Source organism: Vanacampus margaritifer, chromosome 13 (assembly GCF_051991255.1).
Source record: "Vanacampus margaritifer isolate UIUO_Vmar chromosome 13, RoL_Vmar_1.0, whole genome shotgun sequence".
NCBI classification, from domain to species: domain Eukaryota; kingdom Metazoa; phylum Chordata; class Actinopteri; order Syngnathiformes; family Syngnathidae; genus Vanacampus; species Vanacampus margaritifer.
The window spans coordinates 1,172,809-1,185,308 of record NC_135444.1 but is presented as its reverse complement, the minus strand read 5'-3'; the positions used below and the strand labels follow the sequence as shown (position 1 = coordinate 1,185,308).

Here is a 12,500-nt window from a genome sequence, read left to right as displayed (position 1 = left end):
GTTTCCTCACCTTTCTCATGATCCGGTTCACTCCACGAGGTGAGATCTTGCGTGGAGAACCAGACCGAGGGAGATTGATGGTCAATTGGTTTGTCTTCCATTTTCTAACTATCGCACCAACAGTTGACTCCTTTTCACCCAGCTGCTTGCTAATGGTCTTGTAGCCCATTCCAGCCTTGTGCAGGTCTACAATCTTGTCCCTGACGTCCTTAGACAGCTCTTTGGTCTTGCCCATTGTGGAGAGGTTGGAATCTGATGCATTGATTGATTCTGTGAACAGGTGTGTTTTTATACAGGTAACGGGAACTTAATTAGGAATACCAATTAAGTAAGAGGACTAATGTGTGTGCCTCCTGGTCACATGACCGGTCTGTGGGAGCCAGAATTCTTGCTGGTTGGTAGGGGGTGAAATACTTATTTTCCTCAATAAAAGACAAATAAATGTTTAAAATTAATATAATGTGATTTCCTGGGATTTTTTTTAATATTCTGTCTCTCACTGTTAAGATGAACCTACCATGAAAATTATAGACCGTTCCTTTCTTTGTAAAGGGTCAAACTCACAAAATCACCAGGGGGTGAAATACTTATTTTCCTCACTGTATATATATATATATTTTTTTTTACACATGATGATGTAGCACCCATGCTACCACTGCATGTGGGACTTACTTGGGAATGTTGTGTGCTTGGGTACGTTTAATGTCAGGTGGATACCACGCAGGTGCACCTAGATTAAGTGGATAATACCAACAATTATAATCAAGAGAATAGCCTGTCTAATTACAATGAGACACAGAGAGCGTGAATTTTGAACTTTTAGGCAAAAACAATTATTTGATAAATGAAATAGTAGGTAAAGAAATGTGCAAAACGAACAGTACACACCTTTACACAGGAAGAAAGGAGAATAAATGTGACCAGCTCTGGCGCAAAGCTCTAGCAAAAGGGTTCTGCGATGATCTTATTATCTTGATGGTCTCGGCTTTTTGTAACCGCCTAAAAATAAATAAATAAATGTTTTTGACTGGTATGACTTAAAAGGCAAACCTGCAATAGATACAGTTATGGTCACAAAGGAAAATCCGAAATAAGTGAACCGCGAAGTAACAAGGGACCTCTGTATTTTAATAAATTACCATTTAAATATTGTCTAAGTGTTGTTGTAAATAAATATAAAAAACACCAAAACAATGAGGTATGTTCTCCATGAGCATGAAATTTATGTACCTTTGTCTTTAATGTTTTTCTACAGATGGGATTATCTCAACCGATGGTGCAATCAGTCCAGATTTCTACACTAACTTTAAGAACGGAGAACTAGGCCAGCCATATATGGGAAGGTACCTAACATTTTTCTGATAGTAATAGTGTTGGATACACCTTTTTGTGGCGGCCGTGGCTCAGGAGGAAGAGCAGGTCGTCCAGTAACCGGAAGGTTGGCTGTTCGATCCCCACTCTCCCAGAGTCGTTGTGTCCTTAGACAAGGCCCCAGGGCAGCTGTGGTTACTTAAGTAGCTCACCGCCACCAGAGTGTGAATGTGTGAGTGCATGAATAATGTATCCATTGTGAATTGTCTTTGAGTGTCCAAAACAGCGCTATATAAATCTGATCCATTATTATTTTTATTATTATTAAACATCACTTATGTATACTTTTTATCTCTTTAGATGTCTGTTGGGTCCTCTGAATGTTGCTGAAAGTGGTGACTTCAGATAATGAATAAATAAATGAGGATTTGGATTTTATTTGTTGTGTTTCTCCAAAACTGAAAGTAAACAGAATGTGGTGCCCCTACAGGCGATTGAGGGAATTACGACTTCCTCAAGCGCCGATCAAATTACTAATTCGTCCAAAAAGACATCAATTATCGCCACATAGCATAACAGAAGGTAGCTTAACAGATGTGCAAGATAGCTACAAATAACCTTGGAATTCCACAGGCAAATAGCAATCATGAGGAGGCAGCTTGAAAGGCAGCCAGAGCCAAATACCTAAGGAGGGTGAGGCGGCGTAGTCGGCTGAATGACAAGAATAAGATCCAGATCCTGCAATCAGATACCCCGTTGGCGTAATAAACTGGCAACTGGAAGAGATACAAGCCATTGACAACAAGACAAGCAAGCAATGCAACATTAATGGGATGGTGTGCTGCTGACCTCGACTCGGGACGTTGTCAGTCGGTAGGCAGAATACTTCGAAGAATTCCTCAATTTTACCGACACAGTCTTTTGAGGAGGCAGAGTCTCTGGTGAACTCTCCTATCTAACAGATTGAAGTCACAGGGTTGATTCAAAAGATCTTAGGTGGCAAGGCCCCTGGGGGCGGATGAGATCTGCCCAGAGATCCTAAAGGCTCTGGGTTGGTTTGGTGGCCTCCGTATTGCATTTCTAATCTTTGCAGATGATGTGATACTGTTGACTTCATTAAGTCACAATCTCTACAATCACGGTTTGTAGCCGTGTAAAGCGGTTGAGATGAAAATGAGCACCTCCATATCAGAGAACATGGTTGTGAGTCGGACAACAGTGGAGTGTCCTCTCCACTTTGTGGAAGGGATCCTGCCCCAAATAGAGGAGTTCAAGTATCTTAGGGTCTTGTTCCGGAGTGAGGGGAGGATGGGAGCGGGAGATCAATAGGTCGATCGGTGCAGCGTCTGCAGTGCAGCAATGTGTATCGTTCTGACATGGTGTAGAAGTCAATTTATTAGTTGATCTACATTCCTACCCTCACCTATGATCACGAGGGTCGTGACAGAAAAAACAAGATCCCAGTTACAAGCAGCCTAAATCATTTTCCTTTTCAGGGTTCTCCCTAAAAATAGTGAGAAGCGCAGTCATCCAGGAAGAGCACGGAATAGAGCTGCTGCTCCTCCACATTGAGGAGCCAGATGAGGTGGCTTGGGCATTTGGTTAAGATGCCTTCTGGAAGCCTGCTTGGTGAGGTGTTTCGGGCATGTCCCACCAGGAGGAGGCCTCGGGGATGACCCAGGACCCCAGGACATGGAGCAGAAACTACAGTATGCTTCCCAGAAGGCCTTGAGATTCCCCCAAAAAAGCTGGATGAAGTGGCTGGGGAAAAAGGAAGTTTGGGTTTCCCTGCCGAAGCCGCTGACATTGTGATATGACCCTGGAAAAGCTGAAGATGAATGGATGGATGGATGGATGGATGGATGATGTTTTATTGATAACTTATGCAAAGCCTTTTTTAAATTTAATTTCTAACTCATTTATTCTTTTTCTCTACTAGTGTTTCACATGAGTTTGCCACGTCAAGTCATGGTCCATCAGATCGTCCAGTCAGCGCTTATGGTTTTCGACCAGAAGAGCAGCTTTTCAACTACACCACCTCCTCCCAGTTGACATGGAATCTTGTAAATGCGAATACTGATCCAGCGATTTAGTGTGGTGTTATAATTCTCTAAAAGCAGCAGAGAAATATTAAAATTGTATACTGTCTTGTGTTAAGTGAAATTTCTGAAAGCCATAGAGATAATGTTTAAAGGGCTCAACACATGGGAGGCAATGTCGCTCGCTCCCAAATCATTTTCTATGGAATTAGCGCAATAAGGCGAAAAACACCTACCTGCCGACACTCGTGCATGTGAAATTTCACGCTCGTTCACAAAGAAGTGCGGAGGCCTGCGACAGGATACTAGAAAGTTGAAAAATGTTCAACTTTTGTCGCTATTCCGGGAGCTACAACCAATCAGCGCAGGTTTCATTGATGAATCAATGAACACAGGGCATGTTACACAGTGCGCAGTACATCAGCAACATGAAAAAGAAGTTCATTTGAGCAGTGTCCGGCTCTGCTATTCTTTATTATACTTCACACAGTGATTTCAGAGACATCAATAAAAAGGCATGGGAGCTGGGAGTTTGTTGGTACCCAGGTTCATTTGTCCGGTAAGTTTTCTTTAGCATTTATATAACAGTTACAAGAACATTTGTATCCAACTTTGTATTGTGTGCAGCCCATCGTATATAAACATAAAATGTTAACTTTTTCTTGGAATTATGTAGTGAAACTTGTGTGTTTACAATGAAAACAATTAAGGTCAATCAAATCAGTGCAAACTAGCTATGCAAAGAGGGCAACGTCTGCCGCTGCTGCCGTTGCGACTGCTAATTGCGTCCTTTGTGTTGAGTTTGATCTGGGAGGTACACATTTTGCTGTCGTATGTCGCATCCCGTGTGTCGAGCCCTTAATGCAGGGATAGGCTAGTTCAGTCCTAGAGAGCCGCAGTCCTGCATGTTTTGGTGTCTCCTGCCTCTAACCCAAGTGTTTCAAATCATCAGCTCATAATTACGTTCTGCAGTAGCCTCTCAGCTGTGTTTGAGGAGGGAGACATCAAAAACAAGCAGCGCTGCGGCTCTTTAGGACAGGAACTACCCTTGCCCTAATGCATTCAATGTTTGGAGCCACTGAATCTCCACCTGCATAGGAAGCACCTAAGGAAATGGTACAGTGTATTTAAAGGAAATAAAGTCCAGAACTTCAGAACTACAAAATGAAAGGACTGTAACATATCATACTGATGAACAGTTTATTTTCTAATTACTAATACTACATCTAACGGAATAGGTTGTTGTATACAGTAGATGTGCACTTAACAAATTAATGTTACTAGTACAGTGGAACTTCAACTTACGAACTTAATTGGTTCCGTGACCTCGTTTGTAAGTTGAATCGTTTCTTAAATTCAGGTAACTTTTCCCATTGAAATGAATGGAAATTTAGTTAATTCGTTCCAGCCCGCAAATTACATTTTATGATATACTGTATTTCTAATTTTAATTGGTATGTGGTTGAAAATATAGTAAAACTAAAATTAAAAAAAATAAATAAGTGACAATATACTTCATAACATTCTACTACTAATTAAGAATTAAAAAAAAACAGCACACCTATGACATTGAGTTATGCACAGAGCCAATGATGGTTAAATTAACTTCAGTAGCGCAAGATGCACAGTCCGCAAAACAAAACATGTACGTTAACTAGAAGTGTATTTTCGACCAAAATTTTATTCGTAACTCGAAAAGTTCATAATACTTGTAAATCGAGGTTCCACTGTATATAGTATAGTACCCGATATCATTGGAGTGAGTGCAGATTCAGTCTTGTAGTTTAATAGAAAAGTAACTATCAGCAGTGTTGTTTAGAACCATCGTGTCAGTTGTGATGTTTATGTGAATATCATTTATGAATAAATGTTGTCTTAAATGTTTTTCTACATAATTTTCATTAGCCTGTAATGTCTCACATGTAGCATTAAGGATGCTTTTCATTATGACTGAATATTAAATAGGGAACTATTATGTTTTGTTTGATGTTGTATATTAATTTGTTCATATCCTCAAAGCAAAAAAGACAGGCATGCTTTAATGTACAATTTAGGCAGGGATAGGTAACCTTGGTCCTCAAGAGCCACTGTCCTGCCTTTTTGATGTGTCTCTCCTCCAACACGGCTGACTTAAAGCAAGCTCTGTAGAAGCCTGATAATGATCCTGTTCATCAAATCAGGTATGTGTGTGATGTCTGCCTCTGCTTAGCTCTTGCAAGCCATTATTGTTAGCAGCTTTATTTTTTAGCCTTATACAGATCCAGTGGCGTAACACCATGCTGAGAGGCCCCGGTGCAACAAAAAAAAATGTGGGTCCCCCCCCATCCACCGCCCACACACGCACGAGCGCTATATATATATATATATATATATATATATATATATACATACTGAAGGGTGTGGTTATTAATCCATACTTTTGCGTGTCCAATAAACCAACTGGTGAGATGAGAAATGAACAGAGTTTCCTGCGCAGGATAATTCTTAGAGGAGATCTCCTGTTACACCATTGAATCAAACTCCGACAGGTTTTGATCAACAATGCACCCCCTTCTTTCGAAGGGCCAGCCTTTTATTACAATTCAGTCTCCAAGCAGAATATCTCTCCCTTCATGAATGAGCAAATGTGTTATACAGTTGAAGGACATGTCAAACAATAGAACTCTTAGTGCAGTTGCAGCTGTATTCGTCTCTAGCCAAAATATGTATATTTTCAAGGCACTTTTCGTATTCTTCTCCATAACAAAATCTCACAATTTGACCCAAAAGCACCAATGACCTTGACTAATGGAAAAGCAAAGCAAGTTCTGTTCAAGACCACAATGTACGTGTACAAATAAAAACAAGAAATTCTGGACCAATCAGTGTATAGCAAAATCAAGGGCTAAAATATGTTTTCGCACAAAGTGATGAGAAGGAACTTTTTTAGACAAAACATGGTCCCAGCTTTAAACCCAGAGCATACGAGGTCAACATCATGTGCCCTGCTCAGGACACAAGACACTTTGACAAACTTAAAATGAAGAATTAAAATGTTCATGATCAGTAACAATAATTGATATATGAAAATAGATATTAAAATGTTATAATATCCTTCAGTCCCCCCTTTGGGCTTTTTAAAATAAAGCCCAATAACTAAATATTTAAACATTTTTACCAAAGGAATCCCACGGGATTTTCATCATCGCAATGGCAGGTGCAACATAGGAAGAGGAAAAATGAAAACATTCTTTTTAGCAGGAGAGGAGGTCAGTCATATGTCAAAACAATGTGATTCATTAAAAGATTTTTTGTTTTTTTCTCAGTAAAATAGGCATATCATATATGAAGACAGTGTGTTGTGATTATGTTCAAAATTTGTGTTGGGGGATCCCAGAAATAGCAAATTGGCATGACAGTCAGTATGAGAAAGAGTGTCATTATGTACGTGCAATTGGAGATGCGATTGAAGACTTGTTGTCGTTTGGGCTAGGGAAGTTTTGTTGCTTGCGTTTTGTTTTTTTGGGTTTTTTTCAAACAGAGTCCTTCAGCTTTGCGATTGGCTGGCAACCTGTTCAGGTTGCACCTTGCCTCCTGCCCGAAGCCAGTTGGGATAGGCTCCAGTACCCTCACAATCCTTGTGAGGGCAAGTGGTCAAGGGAATGGATGGATGGATGGATTCCTTCAGCTTTTTTAGAACCCACATCAACTGCCAGAGATGATCACCGGGCCCAAGGTGTGACTCATTCTTTGTGGAACGCCCCGGAAAAGGGACACATTCCTCCTCTCTCCATTGGGTAATCCTCAGCTCATCTGGTGGAAACTGGAAGCAGTTGAATGGCCTCTCGGCTGGCACGTCTGGTCATTGGAGCAGCTGGCTGGTCTCTCTGTTGATTCCCGGTGGCTGGCTCCTGAAGGTGGGGGTTGAGTAGAAGGCGGACCTCCGGCTGGTCTAATAGGCAAGATGTGGAACCAGGTGCCGCGTGGACTGGACTAGATTAACCTTTTCATCACCTCATCTGGGTGCAAAATATTTTCATTTAGTCACTAATAAACATTTATTCACATCCCTTCTTTTTGAAAGAGCATTTTGGTAGTGTTATTAGTTAGGGGTTAGTAAATATTAGTAAAGTTCTGTAGGCCTGTCCTGTGGGAAAAATTCTGTTTGTTGTGACATTAAATTAGGATCCAGCCTTTGGCTGACTTTAATGACCTGAGCACATTCTTAAATGCAAAAAATGAAAATCTTTAGCCAATTCAAATCTGACGAGGCCAATTTTGTTTACAGAATGTAATAATTATTGGAATGTTTTATTATAATATTTATTGTTATAGATATAGCATGGATGTGCTTCCGGCCATTAAATAAATGCAACTTTCGTCAACAAATAAAATCAAAAAATAACACCTAACCCCAGGGCCCCAAGGGAAAAATAGAAATAGAAATGGAACTTATTCACCTTATTTTCGCTGTCCCTGCCAAAACTTACTCCTTCTCCATGGTCAAGGAAATCCCCAATTGTCCTCCTGTAAAATTCATTCTCACGGACTATCTATAATTATCGCATTAAGACTAACTTTTAATTTTAAATTTATTTATTTATCATGGACTGTTTGTGTCCTTCGCGACGATATACCCAGACCGACCAATAATTCCCCCATCTGAAAAAGATCGCTTTAGAGAATTTTTCAGACTAATTTATAAAGTTTTGCAGTAAATAAATTTTGCTTGCTTTTTGTTTAGAAAGAGGGGAAAATTTTACATTTAACCAGCAAATTCGACAATGCATCCCAAGCAACTATTTAAATGTCAAAAGAAAATTCGGGAAAATATTAGAAGACCAAACTTAACAGAAGTAAAATATAATAATTAAGATTGAAATAAATTGTATCTTATCTGTATTCATATTAGCTGTTTTCAATTTCTGAAACCAGACAAAATTTACCTGTATTATCTTTTGTACTATAAAAATATTGTAGCTTATGCCAATGAATTTTACAAAGAATCTCAGTTTTCAGCCAATTCATTAATTATTAATACATAAAGTTGCCCTTAGTTTTAATGTTACCATTAAGCTTGCTAGTCCCCCTTGTTGATATTTGTTTTCAAAATAGACAGAGATAAACAAATCAGATCAAATCAAAATAGACATCAAACGTTTTTAAAATGTAATAAATCTGTGTGTATATAGTGTTGTCAATCAGTTCATTATATTTACGAAATGTTTTACTGTAAATGTTATCACCTTATATCTGTCAAAAATAGAGTGCAGTGTAAACAGACAGAGATAAACAAATCAGATCAAATCAAAATAGACATCAAACGATTTTTTAAAATGTAATAAATCTGTGTGTATATAGTGTTGTCAATCAGTTCATTATATTTACGAAATGTTTTACTGTAAATGTTATCACCTTATATCTATCAAAAATAGAGTGCAGTGTAAACAGTCAGCATCACATCATATGGTCTGGTATCACTAATTCAAGGAAAGCATTGTTTGTGGGGTTGAGTCACCATCGTAGTGGACAGTTCTGGACGCAGGAATGCTTTAAGGACGCTTGTGCAGAGCATATGGAGCAGTTTTTCATAGGACAGTTCGTGCGGAGCATTGTGTGCATTGGAGCAGTTTTTCTTTTATCACATTTGTATATGATGGCACAGTCATTGTGGCAACAGGTGGCGCCAGGAACCTCCCCTCTCCATCAGGTATTGGCAGGATGTTTTGTGATGATGGCTGCATCACGCCCCTCTGATGGTGGTGGCAGTTGCAGTTTCTTTGTGGGTGGGGGGGTTTTAAAGAGGTCTGTGTCCCGCCAGTTGACTTTGTTCTGAAATAATGACCCCTGACCAATAATCCTCACTCGACTGAAAACATTCAAATCTGCCCCAACAGTATTTAAGTTATAACATGTCAGTAAATATTAAAAACAAAAACTTCCTTTATTAAAAAAATTTAAAAAAAATTGAGAAAGGGGAAGAAAAAATTTTTTTTTTAAATAAAAAAATAATAATTAAAACAATGAAAGTTTACAATTTTAAATAATTGCTAATTATATGTCAATATTTGTTATAGTTTACAATATTTAATTTAATATGTTTTGCATACCTTCATAAATAATAATTAGGATGAGGTAGGACAGATATACTCTAACAATTTACAAATATAGTTAATTAATAAGTGTGTAGTTTTCAATTAATGTTTTCTCAATGGAGGCCGCAGCCCGTAAAGTCAGCCTTTGGTCAAACGTCAAAGCAGGAATGATTTTTAATTACATAGCACCTCAACTTATGTCAAAAATGTGATTCTTCCAGATAGCTTCCCCAGTCTGTTTGTAATGAGACTTCAAATGTCGAATTCAAAGGTTAAATATATTCAGGAGAGATTAAAATTATTTTCTATTTATAAACATGGGAGAAAAAAAAATAAATAAAAAAAAACTCCTTTTAAATTATAATTAACACATTACTTCATCCCCAGGACCGGAATATGGCACTTTGGTGGGACCCCAATTGTCCTTAATGGGTGTGTCTCCTGATTCTGAAAAGATATTTAAAATTTATTAAACAATGTTCTCGCGCACAAACAAAATCATAAGGGAAAAAACAATCATCTATATAAAGAATTATTCCACATTAATTGCCATCCAAGTTATTCGTTTTTAGTTAAAGTTATTTATGTTCTATAAGCATAAGATATACATCTAAATTTTATAATATCTTAAAACTATACCTCTCTATGTTATTTGTGTATTAATATTCGTTCGTTTTATAGCAAACATAATTTTAAATATGACGTATTTGCACTCGTGAAGCCAGTTTAAGTATTCAACATTAGTGCTTAAGAAATTTATATAAGGGGCTTATAAAATCAGTTATGGCAACAATTTATATAATGTCGTTCAATTATTTAACGCAGACAATTGCGGGTTTTAGCGTTAGAAGTTTTATTAGTAATTTTACCGTCTAATTAATTTATCCCGTTTAGCGCTTATTAAACGGCTTAATTTGTTTTATTACATAAATTTGTATTATACAGTTATTTTATTTGCAAAGCAACATTTCAGTATTAATCATTTTTTCAATACACTTTTCTTAAAGATACGTCCGGGACTCTCCTCTATATAAAAATTACATACACTCATAACATTATTAACGGGCGGTCGCCGTGTACGCACCTTCAAAGTTAAATTGCCGTCATTAAAACCATCGAACAAATGCCATATCTTATTAGAATAAACTAACCTTTTTCACAATATAATCAAGTCCCGTCGTTCAATATTAATTACATTTTAAGTCATTATTTAAACAGTATGTTTAATCCGGAAGCTTTAATTCCGACTAGCGGAAGTGATATCAGGTTAAATCATTTAGTCTTATATCATTATTTAAAGTTATATAAATGGTTATAACGTCACAAAAATACCTAAAGCTAGTATTCTAGCATTATTCATCATCATCTTATCCAAAAATACACGATTATATGTCGTTTTTATTCCACTGGTAAACGTGTTCTTTTATCTCGTTTTTTTACGTCGAACGCCCGGCGGCGCAAGCCTCAACGTCCCCCATCAATAAAATTAACTTACCGTAGTTTATAACGGCGCCATAAGATTTATTCCACCGCAATCGTATATCCATTTTATCAGTTTTTCAAACCACGGACTGGGCATTTCTCCGATCGCAACTGCGCATGTGCTCGCAACTCCCTGTCGCCTCATGACAACCATTTTTGTAGTTCTCAAACAGTGTTTTCTTTCTATTAATTATTGCCCGTATTTTATAGCTTATTATATTATATTATATTATAGCTAAGTCGTATTAATATTTCTAAATACAGTGACGTCTCACTTATAACAAAATTAGTCAACAACATATCTCATCGCGGTCCCTTTAAGATTTTACCGTGACGTTAGAGTTTCTTCACCGATCAGACGGCATACACACACAACGGACAGACAAGACATGTCGCTTTGTACGACATATCAAAACATAAATATCCGGATGTCAACTGCGCTACCCCAGCTTAAACAGTTTTGTCTTTGAATTTTAATCACGAATATTCAATAGACCTATTGACTGATCTAAAGCGTCGTATCAAATATGCTTATGTCAGCCCGACTTACACGAGTTGAGTCAATACATCTTATATCTTGTCTAAAAATGTCAATATCCAATTATTCATAGACCTATCGATTAATCTTAAAGCGGCGTATTAAATCCGTTTTATGTCAATCTGACTTCTATAAGTTGAGTCTTTTGTCCCTAGAAAATGAAGCAGTCGATCCTCCCGCAGCTTTAATCGGCAACACTTATTCAAGGATCGTATCTAATTACCCAAGAATCTATTGCTCATAAAAACAAAGTGTTTGTCTCGTAATTCTCCCGCGCGTCAGGCGGGGATCAAGACAAAGATGCTTTTTGAGCCGACTTCTCTCAACTTAAATATATGTATGGACGTAAAACCAATGCCCACACATCTAACGCTTGGTTAAAACAATAATGTTTCCCCAGCTGATTTACTCTCAACTTCAACAACTTAATCTTAACCTCATATACACAGACTTCAAATCAATTATCTACGTATCTATCATCTGTAAAAACAAAATTGTAAAGACAAAATGTTTCCCAGACTGACTTACGAGCGATCGCTATTCAATTCAATGTGCACCACAAATATGTATACTTGAAATACCGTAGGAAATTCCACAATCATTGACTCCATACAACCAAACAACTTAAACTTCTACCTCTGCTCACACAAATCTCACCCTTGATTTAGTTATCTTACAAGAACGCATGGCGGCCGGAGCGCTCCTAGACAGAAAGAATTCCTCAAACGTGGATAAGATCTCCACTTGCCTCAATTAATATGGCGCCAGGAATTCAAACCGTCCGCGAACGCAACAACCGTCAAACGCCTTGCCGTCGGAGGGTCACCAACTGAAGGGTGTGGTTATTAATCCATACTTTTGCGTGTCCAATAAACCAACTGGTGAGATGAGAAATGAACAGAGTTTCCTGCGCAGGATAATTCTTAGAGGAGATCTCCTGTTACACCATTGAATCAAACTCCGACAGGTTTTGATCAACAATGCACCCCCTTCTTTCGAAGGGCCAGCCTTTTATTACAATTCAGTCTCCAAGCAGAATATCTCTCCCTTCATGAA

At 38.0% G+C, this 12,500-nt stretch overlaps 2 protein-coding genes across 2 annotated transcripts in view; one reads left to right on the top strand and one right to left on the bottom strand.

The window, feature by feature from the left end:
* kifap3a (kinesin-associated protein 3a) overlaps positions 1-5,325 on the top strand; it is a 101,211-nt gene extending 95,886 nt beyond the window's left edge. The window contains exons 19-20 of the mRNA XM_077583144.1: positions 1,256-1,343; positions 3,251-5,325. Of these exons, the coding sequence (XP_077439270.1) occupies positions 1,256-1,343; positions 3,251-3,404 (242 nt within the window). The 3' untranslated portion in view covers positions 3,405-5,325. The remainder of the gene's footprint in view (positions 1-1,255; positions 1,344-3,250) is intronic.
* The window catches only part of gorab (golgin, rab6-interacting), a 292,517-nt gene extending 283,304 nt beyond the window's left edge, over positions 1-9,213 (bottom strand). The window contains exon 1 of the mRNA XM_077583151.1: positions 9,024-9,213. The gene's annotated coding sequence lies outside the window, so the exon portion shown is untranslated. The remainder of the gene's footprint in view (positions 1-9,023) is intronic.
* Positions 9,214-12,500: the final 3,287 nt, after the last annotated feature.